This window comes from Conger conger, chromosome 4 (genome assembly GCF_963514075.1).
Source record: "Conger conger chromosome 4, fConCon1.1, whole genome shotgun sequence".
Taxonomy (NCBI): domain Eukaryota; kingdom Metazoa; phylum Chordata; class Actinopteri; order Anguilliformes; family Congridae; genus Conger; species Conger conger.
The window spans coordinates 53,575,598-53,599,748 of NC_083763.1; the positions used below are offsets into that span (position 1 = coordinate 53,575,598).

The 24,151-nt window shown below is 40.1% G+C and overlaps 1 protein-coding gene across 1 annotated transcript in view; it reads right to left on the reverse strand.

Annotated features, from left to right (window-relative positions):
• LOC133126282 (piezo-type mechanosensitive ion channel component 2-like) overlaps window positions 1–24,151 on the reverse strand; it is a 127,154-nt gene that overhangs the window by 86,271 nt on the left and 16,732 nt on the right. Inside the window, exons 2-3 of the mRNA XM_061238321.1 lie at window positions 16,358–16,453; window positions 1,710–1,835 (exon numbers count right to left, since the gene is read on the reverse strand). Coding sequence (XP_061094305.1) covers window positions 1,710–1,835; window positions 16,358–16,453 — 222 coding nt within the window. The remainder of the gene's footprint in view (window positions 1–1,709; window positions 1,836–16,357; window positions 16,454–24,151) is intronic.

Consider the following 24,151-nt stretch of genomic DNA (forward strand, 5'->3'; position numbering starts at 1 on the left):
GAAGCTGGCCGCCAGCCAAATATGCAGTTTTAGGCATAGTCATAGTCACCTAGGGTGCCAGCCGCCTTGGTGTATGGGGGAGGCAGCAAATGGTCCACAATCGCCATCTGAATCGCTAGCTGACCCACATGGCATGACTACTGGTCACCCAAGATTTCAGAGGATGTTCTCACGACTACTTTCACACAGGTTTGAAGCCACTGTAATGACTTTGTTTGGAAATTATTCTTTTGAACTGAGACTTCCTGCCCGCTGACTATGTGAAAAGTCGGATCTGTGAAGCCTTGCCTACAGTACTACAGTTTGTCAACAAAGAATTGACCAGGTCAATCGAACATGATCAACGGGAGCTCTTCCAACAGGAAACCCGTAGCACACAGTGAACACCTACAGTGGAAACACAGGCTTAGTCTAAAAGTGTTAGTGGGTTGGGGTTTGGAGGAGTTCTTTTTGTTGATTTTGGAGTGTGAATGGAATCTCAAGAATCTCTTTCCTTTAAAATGTTTTTATCATTCTGAGAAAAACAAAAAAAGGCCTCATTATTTCTTCCTTCTATTGTCTGTGAATTATGTCTGTGAACCAGAGCAGGACCTGTCCTGGGGTTTCTGGCAGTACATTTTTTAATCTGCATTTTGAAATTGATTTTGAATGAGGTGAGCAGAAAATTAATTATAAAACAAGCAACTAATCCTTAGGCTATATTACAGAATATTACAGAAAAGATAAGTATCTGGAATGCATTGTGAAAACAGTGAACGTCAGGATGCAGACATAGTTTACACGGTCATGGCTGTGCCCCGTCTAGACACGATGGGGGTTTATAGTCTGATACTGGATTTTATTAGCTCACGGAAGCCAAGTATTTACACCCTCCAAAAATCCTCCAGGCGAAAAACACCTTCTTCTTGTTTGGCTTTGCAGACTTTGAGAAACTATTTCTCTTCCTTCGCCACATCCTGAGAGATTTATGGCTCGCCATCACGAGTGCTGCACGCACCCCAGTACAAGTTAACAAGCCGAGCTTGGGAACTGCAGGGGTCCACACCAAACCGAGGACCCAGGATCCGATATCCGGGGAGTACGGTTGGGTTGATGGAACGGGATTGTCAGCATGCCTGGCGGAGGACCTAGACTTGTGCATGTGAAGCACATGGCCAAGGCTCTTTATTCTTGTTGTGAACATAGCACTGGCCAACACTGTTCTTCCCCTTGGGTTCTGTGTATATCACCATCTTGAGCACAGATGTTGCGGTTCGTTGCTATAGCACTTGAAACTCTTCCAGCGTGTCTGCTGCTAGCCGGCTGGCCTGGGAAAGGCGTTTAGATCCAATGCAGGATCGAGAGCTAGTGTCAGGGGTAGCCTCATAGGTAGCGTGACTGTGGGTACCAAGACCCATGTACCATACACAGGTTTCACAACTTTCATGTTCAGAGAGATGGTTTTAGATAAGTACACTTCAGTATATTTATATATTATATTTGTATATTTATCAAGGGTGCTAATAATTCTGGACCTGACTGTATGTATGCACTGTATGTTAATATGCTTATATTAATATGCCCATTCTTCATTCTGCAGTCCTTACAAATTAAAACTGATATATAAATATGTATCTTCAAAGGTAAGTTGTGTTCTCCATGTAAGAACATGCATCAAACCAAAGATTGCACTGGCATGTGCGATATAAACTGCCAACCTCTGTACTTACAGTTGAAGTCGGGCTCGATACTGTTCCCCTCTAGTAGGCTGATGATGGTGATCTGATAGATGATGTGCAGTAGCAGAAAGGTCATACTGGTAAAACACAGGGATTTCAGTAGGCGCCCCGTGTGGCCTGGAGGACAAATAACACATATACAGTATTAGTGCTACATATTTATTTCCTAAAGACTCTTTGCAATACCTGCAAGAAACAGTTATGAAAAACCATCAACTGTGTTATCAATGTAAGGCCCATTAAAAGTTAACCCCCGAACACTTACACAGACCTTACGATTACATCTGTGAAACAATGCCTGACTCGTATGGTTGCATTTCAAGCAGAGGAAGAGACAGTCAGATCTATGCTGTATCTGCTTACTGCATTGAGATTTCTATGATGCTTTGAGCAAGTGTTATAGATTAGCAGCTAGCTGGCTAGTAACATGATAAGGTCACATTTGTCTTTGGACAGCTTCAGCAAACCCTTATATGAAATGAATGCCACAAATTTGCACATTTCACAGATGTTTCTTGTTTTCTTTAGTTATTTTGCTGGAATGAATTAGTGCATCAAGCAATGGTGTTCTTTTGGATAGGATATGATGTGTCCTATAACTGGGAGTGCTGCTATAGATTGGTTGCATGTGATGTATGCAAGAGGTTACACGCAAATGGCAGTACAGAAAGTAGTTTTCTCCTTCAGCTAATGCAGTTGAGACCAATAATTGTATAAGTGATATTTCTTTTTGGTTTTTGGCCATTTATTAGGAAGAAATAAGATTTAATTTCTCACTAGCCTGTGTTTAGACAAGAATATACTGTTGAGCTGGCTACTGAAGCAGAACAGAATCCAATCTGATAAACTAAAATATACATGACATCAGGGCTTAGCTAGCATACTGTAGGAGTTACTCATTTTCTTTCAGAATATAGTTCAAGTAATTTATCCCCACAATAATGGCAAATTCATAACACGGTATGTACCTGCAAGACAACCCTCACAATTATTCTGGCAGAATTCCATCGCTGAGACTCTCATGGCATTCACTGATCCTACTTTCCAGCAGTAAGAGTGGAAGTTCACACAATTTAACCCCGTCGGTCTTCTCATAATAGGAAGGTGTGTAGGGCGGAATTTACCGGAATATGCTCTAATGCATGCAGTGCGGATAATGCGGCGATTCTCTGTGCACAGCGCTATCCTGTCCAGCAAGAACACTTAATGGTGCGGGCATGGATTCAGCACAAACAAGCCAAATGCATCAAGGGTGAGTGATAGTGAAGCCATTACAATGCCGTCTTCTTCCATAAAATGTCCGTTTTCCTCCAGTTGTGTTTTTGTTTCATTGTGTTATCTTCTGCAAAACCACCAACATTTTTTGGACATGTCAGTCAGAACAATGAAGAGGTGGGTGCCCGACCAAGGTCCCAGTTTCTGTGGGCATGGTTTCTCAGTGGGAAAGCCACCAGAGCAGAATCCCACAGTTGAAAAGCTACTTCTCCTACACTGTGGTGAGGGAGGCGCCATTTCCAGTATATCTAACTTTGGAATGCTTTGGCCTGCTCGATCCACAGGGAGCAAACAAACCATTAAAACAGGTTTTATCATATAAACAATGGCAAAGTAGCATTACTGACCCTCAGTACTTCTCATGACGAACAAATTGACTTAACAGAATGAAGCCCTTTACAAAGCTTAATCAGACAGTGCTTTAGCAGTGAGTGAAAGAGAAAGGAAATGCTTGAGTTAAACAGAGGTGCTTCACTTTTCACTTTTTTGCAGTAAAGGGTGAATTATACATAATTTCCCAACAAGCTGCTGAGACTGTTACGTGTTATGCTTATTTTATCTTACTGTCTTATTATTCAATACACTCTTCAGTGCTTTGAGGCTTAGAGTAAAATTTTACATTTGTTTAATGTTTATACATGGCAAATTCAGTGTTGCCATACACATGAATCAGTATGATGATTCAGCGCTAAAGTTTTACATATCATAGAGAGAATAACGGCACCACCGTATCCTACAATTTTTGATACTGCAATGCCACACACCACAGGAATCCAAGTAGGATGAGAGCATTAGTGTTGAGGCCAAAGAAAATCTGAAATTGTACCCTGTAGCTGAATAAAATTTGAATGTGGGCTGCAGCCCCATGAGGGACGTCTACTTCAGCTGTAAAACTGCTTTTTGGAATGGGAGTTAAATGGACATTTGGTACATTTGCATTGCTGATTCATTTAAATGCAAAACATCATGAAGGCAATCCAAAACATAGCAAAATGTGGCAATACATCACTGAAAAATCCAAGCCAAAAAACATTTAGTGAACAGAAGGCAATAAAATTAAAAATATGATGCATTAAATAAATTCATAGCTTTAGGGATGCCTTGAAATGGTGACATTTGTTTTGTGAAGACCCTCAATAGTTTCAAAGTAATAAAATGGCGTGGTGATGTTATGGCAGCGCTGCTGTTTCGTGGCTTATCGCTACATGTCACCGGAACAAGTCGCCCGGGGTCCAGAAATCATTACGCCCCGCCGCAAGTCAAACAGCATCAGGGCCGCACTACAGAAGTCTCCGGCTGAACTGAAGGAGCTGTCAGGTCTGGGCAACTGCAGCACCAGACACAAAACAGGAGGACACTTTCTGTAAGCACACTGCAGTGCTACTATATTTCAGGTGTAGAGCACGTTTAGTCTGGATACGCGGGCCTGTCGAACCCAGCCTTTTTGTCGTAAGTAGTGTGAAGTGGTTATAGTTACATTAAAACAATACGCACGTGGTATCGAGTGAAATATAACGACTGGCTTTCATCAAACTGCTGATTTTACAGCGTTAAAGGAAAAAGGGGTTTTAAGACGGCACATGCACCCAAAAGTGTTTTAACAACTTATGCCTCCGGTTGCCTGCGGCCAGCAGCATACAGCACTCTTACTCCTTTATTATATTGAAATAATAAAGCCTGCCATATGCAACTGTTGAGCTGAGTAGATGGCACACGAGGTGCTCCTCACATCATGGGGTGGTAGACATGAAAGAAAGGATTTCATTAGCATTAATGCGACAACAGACATTACTGCAGATGTATGTATACTGTATGTATTGTAAATATTGTGTGACATTTATGTCCGCTAACTAACCACGTCTTGTTTTTCTACTATTTGACTTGAAATTTAAGGGGCTATATTGCACAGCGTGGTAGTAGGGTAGCCTTGCTTTTCTGCTATTGCTGAAATCAGATTATGTGCAATATGGTTTACATTAGCAAAACCTACAGAAGTTTGTGGCTTTGACTTTTAGACTACGTAGTGATACAGCACGCTAGAAATAAGAATCATTTTTGTCATAATAAAACAGAAACAACTTTTCTCTCAGGTAAGACTATAGCTAAAAACTTTGCGGTAGACTATTTAGTCCCCCAAGGCTTTCTAAAAGAATCAAAAAATACAAAAATGTGTAACACAACTGTCACTCTGTATGCTGAAGCATCAGTACCGCTGGTCGTAACATACCGCAGAGAAACTGCATCACCAGTAAAAAGGCACTTGTATGTAAAAAAGGCAAAATGTATGTAAATGTTCATATCACTTCAAGTACAGAATTATTTTAGGGCTTACTTTTCTTCTACAAACAGACACTGCTAACAGAGACGGATGAAGTTACTGTAGAAATAATTAACTTAGCTTAATTTAATTTCCAAGCTTGACCTGCTTTTAATTTTCACCTAATATTAAATAATAAAAAGCATTTTCTAACATTTTAAATGATATCAACTCAGACCAACAGAGTAATTCAAATGTTTGAAATAACTGAACTTGTCGAAATATATACACTCACGAGACCTTTATTAGGAATATTTTTACTTTATTACACATTCTTATTCATGCGATTAACTAATCAGCCAATCATGTGGCATTAATGCAATGCATACAATCATGTAGATACGGGTCAGGAGCTTCAGTTAATGTTCACATCAACTATCAGAATGGGGATAAAATCTGATCTAAGTGACTTTGACTGTGGATTGTTGGTGGCAGACAGGGTGGTTTGAGTAAACTGCTGATCTCCTGGGATTTTCGCGCATTTCTCTAGAGTTTGCAAAGAATAATGCAAAAAACAAATCCAGTGCAGAGTCGCTTTGGTCAAAGCCACTTAGATCACATTTTTTCCCCTTTGTGATGGTGAACATTACCTGAAGCTCCTGACCCGTATCTACATGATTGTATGCATTGGACTGCTACCACACAATTGCTGATTAGATAATTGCATTAATAAAATGATCTCTGCCCAAATTTCGTATGTTGAGTTGAACTAAAGGACAGTGAGGGACAGGTTCTGCAAGTGATTTCTTTACTTCACGTGCATACCCCGCAAGAGACAGAACCTGGAGGCGAGCCCAGACAAAGGCTGGGATGAGGATTTTAAACTCTATCCTATATTTTAAAGGTAGCCAATAGAGCAACAAGTGTGACTTTTTGGAATTACGTCAAACCCATGGGGCACTGCCTGTAACATACCATAGCCATTGCAACATCTTTGTCAGCATACTACACACATACAGTACATACACATGCACACACATACAAAAATTTGTATATCCTTATCGGCATAGCAGGAAAATTGGATTCTGTGTCTAGTAATAGCCTACACCATTTCAAAGTGGTAAAAGAGTACGTCATAGAACCAATTGTTGGGGAACACCAGTAGTTCCAGTTTTAGCAATACGCCAATTGCCTTTGTGAATGGCTACGATTACAGTCATTAAGATAATGAATCAAACCATTAATGGACAACTGATAGAACAGAGATATCATCTAAGAGGATGGTATGGTCAGTTGCATTTAAACTATACTCAAGATTGACTTTACTTGGCATTTTGTATATCTGACAAAAACTACAGAGGAAGACAGGCAGAGCCAGTGGGTCTGCAATTAATGACATCCAATGAACATGCAAGAGCCAAAAGAAAGATATTTTAGAATCAGTGCTGACACATACCGATGTAACCCAAATCTGTAAAAATGATGAGTGTACGGACATTACAGAAAAGCCACTGTAGTATATCAACTCACACCTTCTAATTACTACTCAGGAAATTAGACCTTGGGTTCTTCTGAAGAGAACTGTGTGCCACTGAAAATGTTCATACTGCCAAGGTATATGAAAGTGATATAATAGTGTCACACTCGTGTTTCTTATAGTTTTTTTCCCAAAGATCATTACTATTATCTGTAGAGACAGAGGTGGATCTGCTGCATGGCATCTTAAGATGGTGGCGCATGTCAGTGGTGGAATGACAGATATTCACTCGTTTTACATACATCCCACAGAATAAATAAATCTTTTCTCCAAACCTCACAACCTCTCCAGGACAGAAGAAACCTGCCAGGAGAATAAGCTGGGGCTGTTATCTCTGGGAAATGTGTGTTTTAACAGCTGGGCCTTGCCGTAGGTACAGGAAAAAAATTTGACCTAGAATACAGCCAACACAATGCTTTTTTAAGTTATACCCTGATCTCCAAGGCAATCAGCAAACATGAGTCAACAGACCACATTGGCATTAAAACAATTAAGCCCTCCACATCCTCAACCGTGCAATAAAACAAACAGGGCACACGTTATACTCTTTCAACATCCCCAATTCCAAAGCAGTTGCGTGTTTGGAATTTCAGAGAACACGAGTGATGTAAGAGTCCCCTGATACTTGCATACAGCGTACAGCTCCCGTTTCCACGCAAATGCTGTTCTTCTGGTCAACACAATACATCATGAAGAAAATAACACGATTGTCTCTTTATTGAGCAGAAACCATTATGTGAAGTGAATACCCATTTATACAGTGAGATTTTTTCTCTCTCTGGTTAAGATGAATTACAGTGTCCACTCAAGAGATACAAACCCATATTTGTGTCATTATAAATCAAATCTGCATGTCAATGCGGTCAGAACAAGAGGAATAAGTTTGGCATTTAACTGTCAATACCTTTGGATAATGGAACGCACTGAATGAACTTGGCAAAACACAAGACGACAGATGGCAAAAAAACAACAACCAAAAAAACACTTGATTTTACATTTAGAGGTTTAAATAGATGGTTTCCTTGGCAATTTCTTAGCAATTTATCTAATTGAGAAAGACTGGGTTGAATCCAGATCTTCAAGAGCCCAAACAGAAACCCTTGACACAGTATCACAATCATTACTACCCTCATCCTCCAAAAGCCACAAAAATACCATTTACAGTATTTACTGATTCATTTTTCTAAAAACCTTCCGCCTACAGTTCCATTCCTGACTGTGTTGCTCATAGAATTTTATATGTTAATAGTGAAATGCACTTAGACATTACATTTGACACTTTATTGTGTGATTGCGCACTTTCCCCTCAACAACCTCACCTTCTCAAAATTTGCACTCTGCCCTGGCTTATTACAGTAGTAAATGAGTCAATCTTCATATTGTGCAGGACCTCAGCATGTGAAAAATGTGCATTCATATTAACCATGAAAAGCAGCACGCATTTCAACGTTGAAAGAAACCTCCCCAAAAATGTTGATTTTGCAAAAACGGTCTACGTGGAGCAGCTGCAGCTGCCAGTGCTCATTTCCAACATTCCCACATTAAACAGCTGTGTATCAAAGTTGAAAACAGTAATCCTACAAGACGCAAAAAATCTGACTTAGGCCATTTCACTCAACAATTAAAGAGCTCCAGAGACTCTGGGCACTTTTGTGGATTAATGCACACTCCTGCATGCATCACACCGGGCGTAGTCCTGTCATCTGATTTCGGTCCTGAGAGAGAGCTCCAATCACTTATTATTAGTTTCCCGTAGTACTTTTATTATGACAAATTCAATTTGTGTGGAACTCCTTGATCTCAATCTCCTTTCAAACCTGTTCAATGATACAGCCAAGAAATAAATTCAATTTGATTGGTTTCATGTAGTCTCTAGATCGGATTTCTCTATATGACTATGAGTCTCTGAAGCCTATGTTTATTATGGAAATGTAAATAAACTTTATTTTGAAAAATGTATAGATGTTTAGATAAATGAAAATCTTTCAAATGTTTGGTATCAAATTCATATTTCTGCATATTCCCTCTGACAACCTGTCATTTATGTGGCACTAGCATTTAAACTGTATAAGGCCCTGTCTGTACAATACCCACATCATTTATTATTAAATGTATCATTTATTTATTAAAGATTTAAGAGGAATTTCTATGGTATTCACATAAATTAGAGTCAGATTTTATGATCAGTTAGTATTGAAAATGGTAGTTCACAGCATAATAAAACACAATAAAACATCACAAAAATGAGTTATTACATGATGCTCATCTTTGGAATGGAATCGAATAAAATATCAGAGACAAAAGCCTCAGTTACAGATGGACTGGACAACCATGAAACCAGAAGCCAGCACACGTAATTACACCTTATCAAGCTGCCTAATTATTGATGCCGAACAGTAAATGGAAACGAAACGCGTTCCAGTGATAGGAAACTGAAAACTGAAATTACAAAGAAAATGAAAAAGGAGTGAGTTTGATAAAAGGTTATCTTATGTCACTGAAAATAAGAAATACTGAATCATTTGAAAAGCCAAAAATAACAAATGAAAAAAATAGTGAACCTCCTATTGAGATAGTGATTATGGCTGGTTGAATTTTGGCCATTAACTTAAACTGAGGTTTATACATTATTTATGAAACAGGAGTAGCTTATTTATTTAGTGGTACAATTTCATAAGTAATTACCATTTGTCAACACAAGGGCCAGTTTTGTGCCAATGAAAGTCAAGGAAGTCATTATGAGGCTGATGAATAAGAAATAAAAGTCAGACATAGGCCATACAATAGGCTTACAAAATTTTTTGGAACATCAATAAGAAGAGAGGCGAGCACTAGTGTATGCTTAGGGCCTCAAGCAATAACCACTTGTATGCACAGATTTGCTCTAAAATCGCTTGTAGGGGCCATTTAAGAGAACAATTTTCTCATATTTAGAATTTTTACTGTGGAATAACCTTTGGAAGTGGCCTCAACCTGTGTTACAAATCATGTAAACATGCATTCCATTAAGCTCCTATGGAGAGCCTTGCAGTGCAGAACCGTGGATCAAAACCTTCAAACTAGGCTTTAGGCATTGCAGATGAAATATGAATCAAGATTCAGGAACTAAATAGGTTATTTCTCACCTCAAATGTTTTCAGAAACTTATTTTAGTGGACTATTTATGAAAAATAAGATAAACTTTATAACAGTCCAGCATATTATTATACACATATTCTATATACTTGTATGAGCCCTTTGTGCAAAACAAGTAAGAGATATTTATAAACAACAGTGCAGACAGCTACACTTCAAGCTATTTTCGCCTCATTTTTTAACTACCGCATTGCTTTCAAGTGGGCTATTGGAGAAGAGATTGTACTCTGTTTACAGTTTAGGAAAGACTATTAAAATTGTAGCAAAACGAGAAAGTCATAATTTCATCAAAGCTTAGTTATGGGATTGGGGCTGTAGAGCAGGCCAAGCTGAATGGCACAGCAGAAAGGGGATAACCCGGCAGGCAGTTAGGGAGGGGAAATGGGATGGCCTCCCTGGCGAGTGTGGTGATTGAGCCATCGCGGGACTTCCCCAGGATGAGACAGGGGTTACGTCTGGACAAACGGCGAGGTGGAGACCTTTGGAAGTGACCTCTCTATAGAGATCCATTTCCTCAGGAAGATGACGTGTCTCCTGAACCCCCCTCCATGCCTCCCCTCCCGTCCACAGATTATGTCTGTTTTCATTAGAGTAAGAGTCTGCTGGATACACTCCACAGCCTTGTTTTCTCTCTGGTCAGAGAGGAGGAAAGATGTTAGGACATCTTTCAACGCTTTGTCCTGGGATGGCTTAAATCCTACATGTTGACCATATTGGGGGTGCATTATACAAATTATATTCCCCACCATCTCAATAGATTTTGTAGCATTCATTTTAATCACTGGTGCAGGTGATGTCCTGGTGTTTAATACAGGCTTTGCCACACACAACCATTTTTGAATTTCACATATCTGCTGAAAGGTGTAACTTTGAAAAACAAAATGATTTGCTTTAAAACAAAATGGCATAATGAGATAATACAATGGTAGCTTCTTATTTTTCTCCTGATTTGCGTTATTTCTTCATTACAATCTTTATTTTCAAAGAAGTACGAAGACCAGAATGTTTTTATAATTCATCTGAAAGCATTGCTTTGTAATTGATGCATAACATCTGGTAAAGTTATCTTACTGCCAACTGTTTGTCACGGATTCATGTGAATCATCAATGTCCAGCTCACAATAAATGAATAAACAGAGTATGCAATTTAAACAGGTTTAAAAATGTTTATAACCTAATCCAGGTTGATGTGGTATTTTAATAGTACAGCACAAAACCTCCTGATTATAGAACATGTTGTTCTAAACTGAACTACATTTTTTTTCTCAAAAACGGTGGTTCACAGAGAAGAAATATGAAAGGTATTTATTAACTAATTCTGGAATTATTTGGCAAAGTTGTCCCCTGCACGTAATGTAGGCAACAGTTTGCGTGGATAAAAAGTGGCTCCAGGTATAAAGTATGTTTCAAGGTGTTTTCATTTATCTCGAATGAACCACAAGTTAAACTGACATATAATTACTAATGTCATAGACTTTATTAGATGCTACAGTATCTGCTACTGAGGTGCCCTGGTTTACAACAGAGAGAAGGAGAACTGCCACTACATAAGAACTTTTAAACTGAGGGCCAATTCTATCTCTGGCATGGGTTTCCATCTCCCACTGATTATCTGGTGAGACCCTGCAAACTGCGCTAGCTAAGCTTGTATATATGCTTAGGTTTTAGTTAATAACTTTAGCCTAACTTATATCTACCTCCAAACGCTGTTAATAACTGCCTGCTTGCTTTTTAACACATCACTTTTTACTCGACTGGGTTTCATTTCAAGTTGTGGTTATAGTTAACAGAACAGTTGGCTTTGTGTTACGGCCACTAGCATACACCTGGTTATGGTAACGCAGATGGATTTTGGGTCGTAACACCAGCTTGAAGTATGGAGCTGGTCTGAAATGGTCAACCAGCTACGAGCTGTTTCAAAACCTAGCTTTTTTTTCAAGCAGGGTAGATACCAGGACTAACAGGCGTTCTGCTTTAAAACAGACCTGCGGATAGTGTGGCCGCATACATGTTGCTCTTCCTCAGGGAAACGCTATTCTGAGGAGGAGTATATAAGGAGGAAACAGCTGCAGGAAAGACAAGCCACTGTTTCTCCAGTCCTTGCAGCTGGCAGTGTTACTGGGTTTCTCACCCAATGTCTCAGTTGGCCTCAAAGAACACAACAACACAAATGACGTATAATATATAAAAGCGTGGCATCTGGCGGCATTGTCTGCAAAATGATAATGATAAAGGCACATTAAACTAAAACAGGACAGTAAAGCCTATCAAGTCTCTATTGAACAGACACTCAAGCCAACTGACAACATATCAAAGGTCAGTAAATTTAGACCCACTATGTTATCATTACAGTTGATATGCAGGCATTCTTTACAGTTGGATACATGCATGAGGATGACAGTGCTAAAGTAGGCGAATATGTTGGCTAATACGTTGACTGTTTTAATTAACTGTGTTGTGCTAATTAGCCTGGTGCCAATTGTGCTGTGATTCTGACCTGGAAAAGACAGAGCCAGAGTGATGAACTCATGTTACCTGTTCTGACAGGCCTCTCAGGTTTGCCCTGAGGACCAAAAAAAGAAAGAGCCAAAGAACTTGTTGTCTATCGAGTTCCGCTTGCTATCACTCAGCAGAAGACAAATTGCTCAGGACTGTGAATAAACAGTGCCAAACAGGGCATGTTTAACACCGCCAAACGCCTCTTCCACTCTGTCAGCCATCTTTCTTTTGTCAACTGTAACCATAGACAAAAGACCTGTCATCTTTCACTGACCTCAGAGCAAGAGCAATAGGTGCTTACAAGGCCTCACCACGTTTGAGCTTTTTTCCTTAAATTTGAGAACGTAATGTAAAGAAGTACTACATTATTTTTGACCCTTGCATGTCCTTATGAGTTTGGTCATCACTGTACGATAATGCTGTAATGTATGTGTAATGTAATTGTATGAAAAAATGGCATACAAAACAATAGAATTTGGAATCGCTGTATTTGTGTGTGTGTGTTTTATGTAACGGAAATAATTACTGTATGTATTCCATGCCAATAAAGCATACTGAATTAAATCTCCTTTCCTCTCCATGAGTTTGAATAGCCAGAAGGCATAAAAGAGTATCAGTCACACCAATACCTGATTTTAAGAAGGAAGAAAGACTTTAGTGTGCTCTACTTTCCCGCTGAACGCTGCATTTCACAGCATAATAACCACCCCACCCATGAAAGAATCATTATTTACGATGGGAATAGCACTCTCAAAACTGTAATTTGTTTTTTATATTCCAATACAACACCATAAAAAGTCCTCATGAGAAAGCTTTACAGTGACGTACTGTCTGCTCTACGACCAGACAGCAGGTCACATCACCATCAAATAATTTCGCTTATTGTTTTAACTTTGTTCAAAGTGTTATCATAAAATTTGGATAGAAATATATTCAAATGGCTGGATATGATTAACTATTGATAAAAGGTGAAGGACGGACACAACAAATATTGATTTGATTTAGTCTCTAACTATTCACTGTTATTTATAGTATATTTTTCAATATTTAGACACTATCAATTTCATTATTTTTGAAACCATCTTTGCTTTACAGATATTTTTACAGTAAAAAACAGTATGCCACAGGTTTTGCACAGTGCTGTACGTACACTGAAGGATACTGCAGTCCCAGAGATGTTCTGCAGTTGCTAGGAAATAAGGTGTAGCAACATTCTACATTAAAATTTGTTTACAAACTGAAGCCAACATCAGCATGGACACAGCAGCTCCTGTCAGTAAGATAATGTCTGCTTGATAAAGCGAGAGAAAACATTATTTTACAGTAGAAAGGTGGGGTGTTTTCCATACTGGGGTGGAATTAAATCCACTAGCACAATGTAAGCAGTCTGAATGAATCATCTTCCTTTTTTACAGCAGATTAAGCAAATACATTTTTCACTGACAATATCAGTGAGCAATAACAAGACTGCATGGCAACCTCAACTGACTCTTACAGTATGTAACATACCAAAAAATGGTGCTTTACCGCAAATGCAATAGGAACACGATTTGAGTTCCTTTCAGGCCTTTTTCCATTCACATAGCAATGTCTGTACATGTTGTGACAAAGCCAGTAGAAGCCTTCACTTTGGTTAGATTCAGCTTGTGAATCTCATCATTTCTTTGTGTGATGGCTGCAACAGGTAGCTGTTAGGTGTGGGGTGTTAGAACACATTGGGGTTTCACACAATACAATTGTGGTGGGGTTTCACACAACACAATGTACAATGGGAAACACTGAGTATGTAGTCTTCAAAGAGAAGGTAACAGTAACATGTGTGCATTTTGAACTATTATCAGTGCCCAGCTCATTAACTATTGATGAGATTGTAAGTGGTCTGCTATAAAAACTCCCCTTTCTCCTCCCATGAGAGGCCATCGGGGGGGGGGGGGGATCAGTGCTTTTTAGTCTCTTTCCTACTTCCTGTCCGGTTCTCACATTCTCCAAAAGACTGCAAAGGATGACGAACTTTCTGGGGGCCACAGTGAAAAAGCGTAAAACGTGACTGTAAAGTACAAAACAAAAGACCTCTTGAAATTGGAAAAACAGCAAGAATTGGACTGGCTAACCCTTATTTGGACTGACTAATTAATCCTCCATAAGACACACAAAAAAATGAAACCATTGAAAAGAATAAACAAACAAATTACAGAATTACTAGAGCTCTTCAACAGAAAATAAACCTTGGAAAGTACCAATGTTCTCGTATTAAAAGAAGGACAAATTAAACAAACTGAACCTTCACAGTTGATGACTTCATGCCTTAAAAGCACTATTGAAAAAACGCTTATGAACACACACATTAAGAATGGTATTACCTTCCAGTCCTTCAAACTATTTTTCTCACATGCGCCTTTTGACTGTATGCTCTCCAATGAACAGAATCGCCGTCAGATTGACAAGCGTGACTGAAGATGTTTTTGAACAATAAATATCCTTCACCCATCTATAAGATCATATTAATCACATCATTTCTTCCACTTCACAGATTTTGTTGTGTGAGAACCAAAAACCCAGCCACCAGACAGCAAGTTAAACATCCAAAGCTGTTTGTTGGGCTAGGTGAGTAATGAAGAGAACAGATGGAATGAGTAAGACGCAGGGTGTTTTTCCAGATAACAGCAGCAGATACTGTATTCTGCAATGAAAAGCACCAAACCCAATGAGGGGGATCGTATGGCTATTTAACATTATTGTCAGGGCACTTCATCTCACAGAAGTCATGTTGACATAGTAATCCGCTCCCAGGGAAGACCATAATTAAATTCCCCAACTCCAGTATTCGCCAAATTTGACGTTGTTTACAGGGCGAAGAGCTAATTTTCTGATACAAGCCAAAGCAGGGGAGTTTATGACGGCTGGAGTGAGAAGTTTGACTGATAGAGCCGCTGAACTCGTAGCGAGTGTGGAGCCTGTGACCTGCTGACACGTGTGGGGGAGAGCGAGGCTCACAGGGTGACTGCGCAGACAGGCAGTGCCTGAATTCCTTCGGTACGGAGAACCAGCCTCCCCCACGACGAGCCGAGGGTAGCGCACTCCCCGTCAGCCGCACCCTTCCACTGAATACCCCATTGTTTCCCCAGGCCTCACTATTTTCGGTAGGGGAGTGGTTTGGGGGGGGGATGGGGGGGGTGAGGTCATAAAAGTTGGGGGACATTTTTGTTTCCTCTGCGGGACTATATTCCAATTTAGCTGTTTTTGGGGCTAAATCACTCTGAGACATTGCTATGGCTCCTAACCTAACGCCGGGGGAAAGTCCACAGGCAATCGAGCCACCGCCGTTGCCCTGGAACGCTGACAGAAATGGGCCAGCCTCAAACACATATGCATTGTTTGTCCAAGTATGGTTCGGGTACCTCCAATTAATTTGCCTGTCAGAGGGGGGTACCATAGTCTCAAGTCATTCTGCCCCAAAGATAACGGATGCTGTGCAAGATGTTAGGAGTCAAAACAGCCAGGAGTATTTTCCCACCCACAGATTATGTTCTCCACAAGTAAAGTTTTTTCCTTTCCCACACTCACACAATCAACCATGAGAATATCCATGTCTTAGACTTATATGTCTATGCTTGCTAGTATAGCAATTTTGGAGGTTGCTTTGTTGTCTCCATAAAGCAATGACCTCAGGCATCAATCTGATTAAATAATTGAGAGTAAGACAGTGAGGGTAGTAAACTTGCCCTCGCTGCCACTCCCACAGCTCTGCTGCTCAGTCAGGGATCTTTCAAAGAAAACCACTTCCTTTAAGCAAAAAATTCCATTAGCAATTCAAATCCCACCATTAGCCATCCTGATCCAAATGCTATCTATCTGAACCTAATGGAATTCAATGGGTAAGCTGGCGGACCATCGATTTTGTGACCGTTAAATGACAGCAGAGTGTCCTTTTCTTACCCTGCATTGTAGTCCTTGTTGGTTCTGCGAAAAGTGGAATGAGAAGGAGGTAAATGAGGTAGATGAAGGACAGCCCATTGTACCGGAATAAGCACGCTGTAAAACAAAGACACAAACAAAGGCAGGTCAGCTTCACCAAAGGTTTTCGATGGAAAAACCTCATTGCATCCAAACAACATTATTTGCACCCATTCATCCATTGAAGTCGAATCACAAGAAAGCGATGCAGAAAATGCACATCGCTGGGGAAAAAAACTGCTTAAACTAGGCTTTGAAACAGCTGGTAGTTGGTTGACCAATTCACACGAGTTCCATACTCAACATGGTTTGACCAGCTCAAGCTATATGTTGAAACAGCTGGTTGCTGGTAATTTCAAGCTGGATTCTCATAGCTGGATTTTACACCATGGGATAATTTATGAGGAGGACTGCAGACACCCAGTCAAAAAATTGCGATTTAATTAAGATAAAGATGAATGATACTACTTCTTGTCGACATCCAGCCAGACTGCCGGTCCCCACTACATTACATCTTAGAAAAATTTACATTACAATTGACACTCTGTGCATGTGCATTTAGAACGCAGTATACTTGTACTAAATTGACTTCTACAGTACATTTCTGCTGAGATAACACAGTGCAAATTAGACCATCTTTTTCCAGAATCCATATAAACCTGCACAATGAGTTCCTCACTCCTGGTCCTGGAGAGCTGCATAAACCAGTGTAATTAACTGCTTTAATTGACAATTAAGTACAGGAAAAACAACAAAAGCCAGCACACCCTGTGGCTCTCCAGGACTGGAATTGAAAACTACTGCTGTAGACCAGCAGCCTGGGGAGCCACAGGGCCTTAAAAACCAACAACCACTTTAGACCAAAGAAACTACTTGAATTCAATTACTGTATAAATGACTGCTTTAATTGATCAAATATTGCTGAATTCCAACAAAAACCAGCAGGCCCCGTGCCTCTGTGAGACCTGGGTTGGCCACCTCTGCTACAGACCACTACTTTTTATGAGAATTATATAAAGATTATTGAACTAGCTGGAATGTATTCGTCCTGGTTGTTAAAAGCATATTAAATGCAATGTCAGAACCAAAAGGTAAAATTATTTTCTGGGGCAAGAATTACAGAAATGATTGATGTCTGAGCTGAAATATTAAAATATTGCTAGATGTTCCTAGCCAAAGATCCCAGTAACTCACTTGAATATTGATACAGGTCAGGCAAAAGGTAGTAATTAACAAGGTCTTTTATAGTGTCCAATGTTCCTATCCTATCTCAGTAGCTTGTCATCTTAAATGTATTGATTGTGGTTTGGAATCTTAGCATTTGTCTTTCAAAATGGCCTTACTCACTCACTTACACTATTTCAAGCATGACAGAGCTGCCATTCGTATACTCCAGCGGCAGTATTGAATGCTGTAGCTTGGGTTCTCAGACTGTTCTTGTGGTGCAACAAGAGGAACAGAACCCTTTTATCTGCAATGTAGTATCAATCCTGCTGTAAAATCCAACCATGCCAGCTTGTTCAGCTTAAAAATGGCCTTAGTCAAGCTGGCCATAAGCTGGTCTAGCTGGATATTAGCTGGTCAACCAGCTTGTGCAGGTAGCTTGCCTGTTTCAAAACATAGCTTGAGCTGGTCAAGCTGGGAGCTGGTCTGAAATGGTCAACCAGCTACCAGCTGTTTCAAAACTTGGTTTGAGCCATTTTTTTTCATCAGGCAAACCATACAGGTGCCAGGCCTCTCCGATCTACATCCTCCCCCATGCCTTTCATGTCTGCCCATGAGTTTTCAATAGCAAGTACAGACGCTGTTCAGGGACTTATCAGAGGCTTCTCACCATCTAGTGGTGAAAGCAAGGTACTTATCTGAACAATGGGGAGCACATCTCTTGTTCAGTTAGATGGTTAGCTGTCTATGAACCCTGCCATTACCACTTATTGAATCAAAAGCACACCTTATCTGTGGACACAGTACAATTCCACACATTTTTTTTTCCAGATAGGCCTCAAGTGATAAAATGTAGTTTGCTAAGCTACTTTAAATTGTATACTAAACAACATAAATCCTGCATTAGTGAATAAAGGTGGCAGATTATAAAAACAGATATATTGTTGTTGAAAGGGATGTACGCAAGAGGAAATATTTACACTGGTGCGGTGTAAGGAAGATACTCCTCATCAGGCTCAAACAATGCCTTTGCCTGCCAGCTGCCCCTCCCAGCCACTCTGAGGCGGCTCATCAAAGGCCGTCCCTGTGCGCTGAACAGTGACTAAGCCTAAGACGGTCCAAGAAATGCAAAATTATGTATAAGTAAATGGGACTATTCATCAGGGCCTAACCCACGGCCCACATTTCACATTGTCCTCGCCACAGGGCCATTTGCAGGAATACTGGCAGCACTAGCGACTCACTGCTCGAGATTTCGCCGCCTTTTTTTTTTACATTTACCGCATTGCAGAGCATTTGATTTTGGTTAGGGTAGCAGTAGCATGCATGGAGATGGATGGATTGTTTTCTTGGATTGATTGCGCAATTCTATCAAGGCAGGCTTTTTTCTCGGTAAACCAGATTTCAGACCGCATCCTGCCATTTCCAGCAATGGAATTTACACGCTGCTTTAATTGCAGCGGGCGACTTCCCAACTGTCCCACTATGGTCGTCTCGTAGCCACAAGAAAAACCATTTCACTCGGGTGTGAAAGGCCACTTGCTATGGGGGAACTTATTTGCTGGTTGTGTGCGCTGAAGGATAATTTGTATAGATAATCTAATTGATTATGCTGTATAGAATTATAGCTTCAACCAATACAAGGCTTCCACCCCCCCGCACACTATTAATGTGGCTAGAAAAATACTGTTTTATAAAACCAAAATGTTCAATCTGAAACATTAACCATAAACATTACCTCATGCAATATTGTTTGGTATTTCAAATACCAAATGTCTCTTAAAAGTCATGTTTTCTTTGTTGATAGAGCAGATAATCCAAACAATCCCCATTTCTTTTGAACAACATCAAAACAAAGAATTCTTGAGCACCAATATACTCATGCACTGATTTTTTTCTGTTATTTTTGTTGGATTATTTGGAATTAGATACTGCACATAAACAAAAGGAAACATTGTTTCTGGACTGCCTGGTTTTATTGGGAAATGGAATTACCCACTGTAAACCCAAATATCAATACAGACCTCTCATTTAAATTACACAATGCTTATAATATCCAATCTTTTGAGTACTAAAACATGGTAATCCTACAAAACTTGTTGATTTTTCCATTCTGTCTATTCCTGGGTCAAATACACGCACATATATTTTCAGTGTTGGCTTTCAGTGATCAAAAAGATAATCGCAAAAGAAAATATTGTTCAGGGCATTAGATGGCAAATGTGTTTTATATTAGATTAAACCAGTGTAAAATTATTATTGCTATACACTGTACTTTTTCATTGTTCCAATGCCAAGTTATAACAAGGGATCTCTCTGCTGGATGTCTCCATTGGAGGAGAAGCAGATTTCTGGCAGCCTTAGGTGGATTAAGCATCCATTAACACTTCCACAGCTGGTGGCCTAGTGCTGGCAGGCCTGCACTGTGTGCCAAGAGCAAAGGCCTTTATCCGCTGTGTCCACAAGATGTACTGATGGTGCACTGAGGTCCCAAAAGAGAGAAGACTAGAACCACAACATATACACCATCACTTCCTTCAAATTTCAGAATTACTCTTTCAGGATTTGCTTATACTTAAAATGATATTCCTGTGAGAATACACAACGGAAGTGGAACTCGTCATGGAATTTTAGAATTTTAAATCTCGTATTTTATGACCAAATTCCGGGTGAACTGTTCTCTCCAGGGTCACAACATGATGGCAAACCAATGGTTTCCACTTGGGCACCAGCTGCTGCAAGACATGACATCGCTCAGTCCCTTTGAAATGGCCGAGTAACGGATGTGTTCTGGACTGGGTGTCAATATTGTTCTTGATTCGTTCTGTTTTTCCTTTTTCGATTTTAACACCAGGAATACTATGGAGTGCATTCTGACAGAAACATCTGGAACTGGCCGGGAAAAGCATCTGGGTCTGGGGGTTTAAAGCCTCTGGCTTCTCCAAGCACAGCCATCCCGCTGCCTCTCCTATCAACTCTACTTCCACTGGCAACGACCCAACCACAGGAATATGAGGGGTAAAGACTTTTAGAACTTGTGATTGCAACAGTAAGGGCAGCAGTAAATATCCGCAAAGCAGTAAACAGCCAGACACATCGCAGTACCAACTACACAAATGCCATCAAAGGGATTCTGGCAAAACACAATAAAAATAAAAAAAAACAGGATGAACTTAAAACTTGAGCAATGGTCATAAAAAATAAAAACTTCTCTCATAAAATGTACAACAAAGGCTTTCCATTGTCCCTGAAATCGCAGAAGAGATATCACTGTAAAGACCGAATAACAAGCAGCTGTGGCCCGAGATATATCACTGTGGACCATGGAGACTGCTGATGCAGAGAACTTTATGCAACAGACACACCCCACACATTCCAGGAGCAAAACATCAAAATATCGATTACAAATTCATGACCAAACTAAAAGCACAACATTCTCTTTTGGCACTGTGAGTGCAGGGTTACTTTTTTTGTCTGATTCCATTAAACTCCATAAAACCCGCTGTCATCTTCTAGAGTAAATAACAGAAGAATGAAGAGCAATGATGCAAAATGCAAATGAGACAAGACAATACATTATACTGCAGAGATAGAGTGTGCAACTTCATCCAACTGTTAACTTCCAGTGAGTAAAAAGTGAATGGTGCAAGAAGCTCACTCTTTATGGCTTTTGAATGGACACTGGACTGGACTGAACTGGACACTCCAAGACCAGGTGAACTCTATGCTGTTGACCTTCTGACTGCAGAATGGGAAATTAGCAGATCTTCTGACTGGATGACTGAACCAAAAGACTATAAAATGTAAGTAAACTTATATTATGTGTTTGTGCAGGTGAAATTCAAGCACACATAATTTAGCATTGTAATTAACTACAGCTTGATACAACAGCAGTACTAAGTCTAAAGACATTATAGTATTACTATAAACTATGCCATAAGCCTTGTTAAAATCATATCCCAACATTTCTACAATAAGAGACAGTCTTAAGATGAAAAAGGTACAACCTTTCCACTTAGCATATCAATTCTTGAAAAGTTTTACACATTAAGTTTAGTCATCTTTCTTTCGGAGTGTATATTGTACAAAGCATTGAACCACGGCAAACTGTACACAGGCAGCTCACTGTCTTACCTGGGAAAAGCGAGCAGTGGTAATCCCAGCAACTGCTGACTTTGCCTCAGGCATAAAATACTTCTGGCATGAAGGCGGAGTTGTTGATCCAACAGACACTCATTCATTTTAAGGTCAGCAGCTATGTGGGTATCTGATTACTGCACATGAATGTTACAGTCATGTTATTCTTCACTGACATTACTGCGGGTGCAATGGCATTCGGATATTAATACTGTGCTCCACACACCTAATGTCCACTCCACTTCATATCATTACTTTCAAAACCAAAATGCAAATACATATATGCCTGTGGAATAGTGGTATACCTCAACAAAGAATGAGGTTACCACATATATAAAATGTAATGCAGTATGATTTGCAATGCACTTTTATTGCAACTGATTCATCCTCATGACACCACAATGATTTTTAGGTAAATTATACAGAGAACAGAGTCAATTATGCATTAGGTGATATGAATGTGATTGGATTTTGCTGATAAAATCTGTTGAAGCCCTAACTGGCAAGTTTTGTTCAAGGTTTAAGGTTTTGTTCAGCAACTTGAACTAAGAGAAATGTGTAATATTTCAGTACGCATGATTTGTTTAACTACTTTCCTTTGTCTCTCGTATATTGAAATGGTTTCGGCCCAACATTTTTACAGTAAATGTCTCAAGTCTATTTCACATTGAATCTCAAATAAAAAATCCTCTACCGCCCCTACGGCACTTAAGGTGTTAACAGTCTACCTTTAAACACTGTGCAGAGGGTATTCAAAAAGTTGAAATAGTGAAGAAAATTTACCATGCTCAGTTTCTATATAACAAATGAGATTTAAACTGTCATGTCTGCCTGCTCTTTCCATGCAAAACTTGCATGGAAGGAAACTCCTGACAAACATTTGAATTTAAGGCATGCATTTGCAATGGAGAATCATTAAACAGGAATAAGTCTCACGTCCATTGGTGGGAGTGGCATCCAGTTACGTATTTGGATCAGGTTGTTGACCCCCAAAGCATCGTAAAACAGGACAGACAAAGGAAATAGCAAGCACGCAAGAAAAACTAGTCACACAGAACTGCAACACAATATGCTACACTTTATTTATGGAGATAAATAGGAAGGAAATAGTCAAGAGGAGGTATGCCAAAAGGCTCAATCAACGAACAGAAAAGGTATTACAAACCTGAGACAAGTTTTAGATTATTAGCTGAATACCGTCCTAAATCTTTGTTTTTGAAAAATCCAATAATAATGTCAGACAAAGGCATAATAAAGCAGAATGTTGATATTAGACCAGACATGACCCTGGGGCAGTCTGTAGCCTAGCGGCTAAGGTACATGACTGGGCCTTGGAAGGTTGGTGGTTCAAGCCCCAGTGTAGCCACAATAAGATCCAAACAGCTGGTGGGCCCTTGAGCAAGGCCCTTAACTCCACATTGCTTCAGGGGTGATTGTCTCTTGCTTAGGATAATCAACAAAGTCCCTTTCAAAAAAGCATCAGCTAAAGAACAAATGATTATTAATATTCAGAAGTAATAAAGCCTAATTAATATGGTGGATGTTCTAAATGAGCACAGTATGGAATATGAGAATTAGAGTGACTCACAAGCGTATTACCAGCGTGCTAGTGTATTATTACCAATAGAGCTCCTCGACTGCCAAAATGTCAATCAATCAAACATTCAACAGAAGCCCCCTTGTTAGAAGACTGAGAAAGTCAGCATTATTAGATTTGACCTAATGAAAAGCACACGAGAGCTTTGCCAATGTGAGCCAGTCGAACAATGCATGACATCACCTGGCCTGCTCTCCTCCACAGCAAGCTCCAATGAATAGACTGTACAATAAACTTGGCCGCCCTGCTGGATAAAACAGCTCAAGCTAAGCTTTGAAACAGCTGGAAGCTGTTTGACCAGTTAAGACCAGCTCCCAGCTTGACATGGTTTGACCAGCTCAAGCTATGTTTTGAAACAGCTGGTAGCTGGATGAACAGTCCAGACCAGTTCCCAGCTTGACATGGTTTGAAACAGCTAGCTACCAGCTCATACCTACATGTAGCTAGACCAGCTTTATGACCAGCTTGGCTATGTTGGTTGACCAGCTCATACCCAGCTTGACCAGCTTATGACCAGCTTGACCAGCTCAAAGCTGGTCAAGCTGGAATGGCTGGATTGCAGCAGGGTGGCCTACTACCAGGCTCAAGCCAAGGTACTCCTGTGATGCGAGCAGGCCCCAGCGGTAACTCCTGGGTCCAGGCCATTCTGCCTTCACCCCACCCAAAGGCTGCTCGGCAAGACTGAGACATGACCACACTGGAAGCCAGATGAATGACTTTGACCTTTCTTCAAATGAGTCACAACCTGAGGATTTGGTGCAGAAATGAAAATAAGCTGAGAGTTGCGCTGAAACAACACAGTGCTAACCATTTGTTCCCTGTCACTTGGCAGATGCCAAAGCCCTCAAATGCCTTTTTTCATTTGTGAATCAATCTTT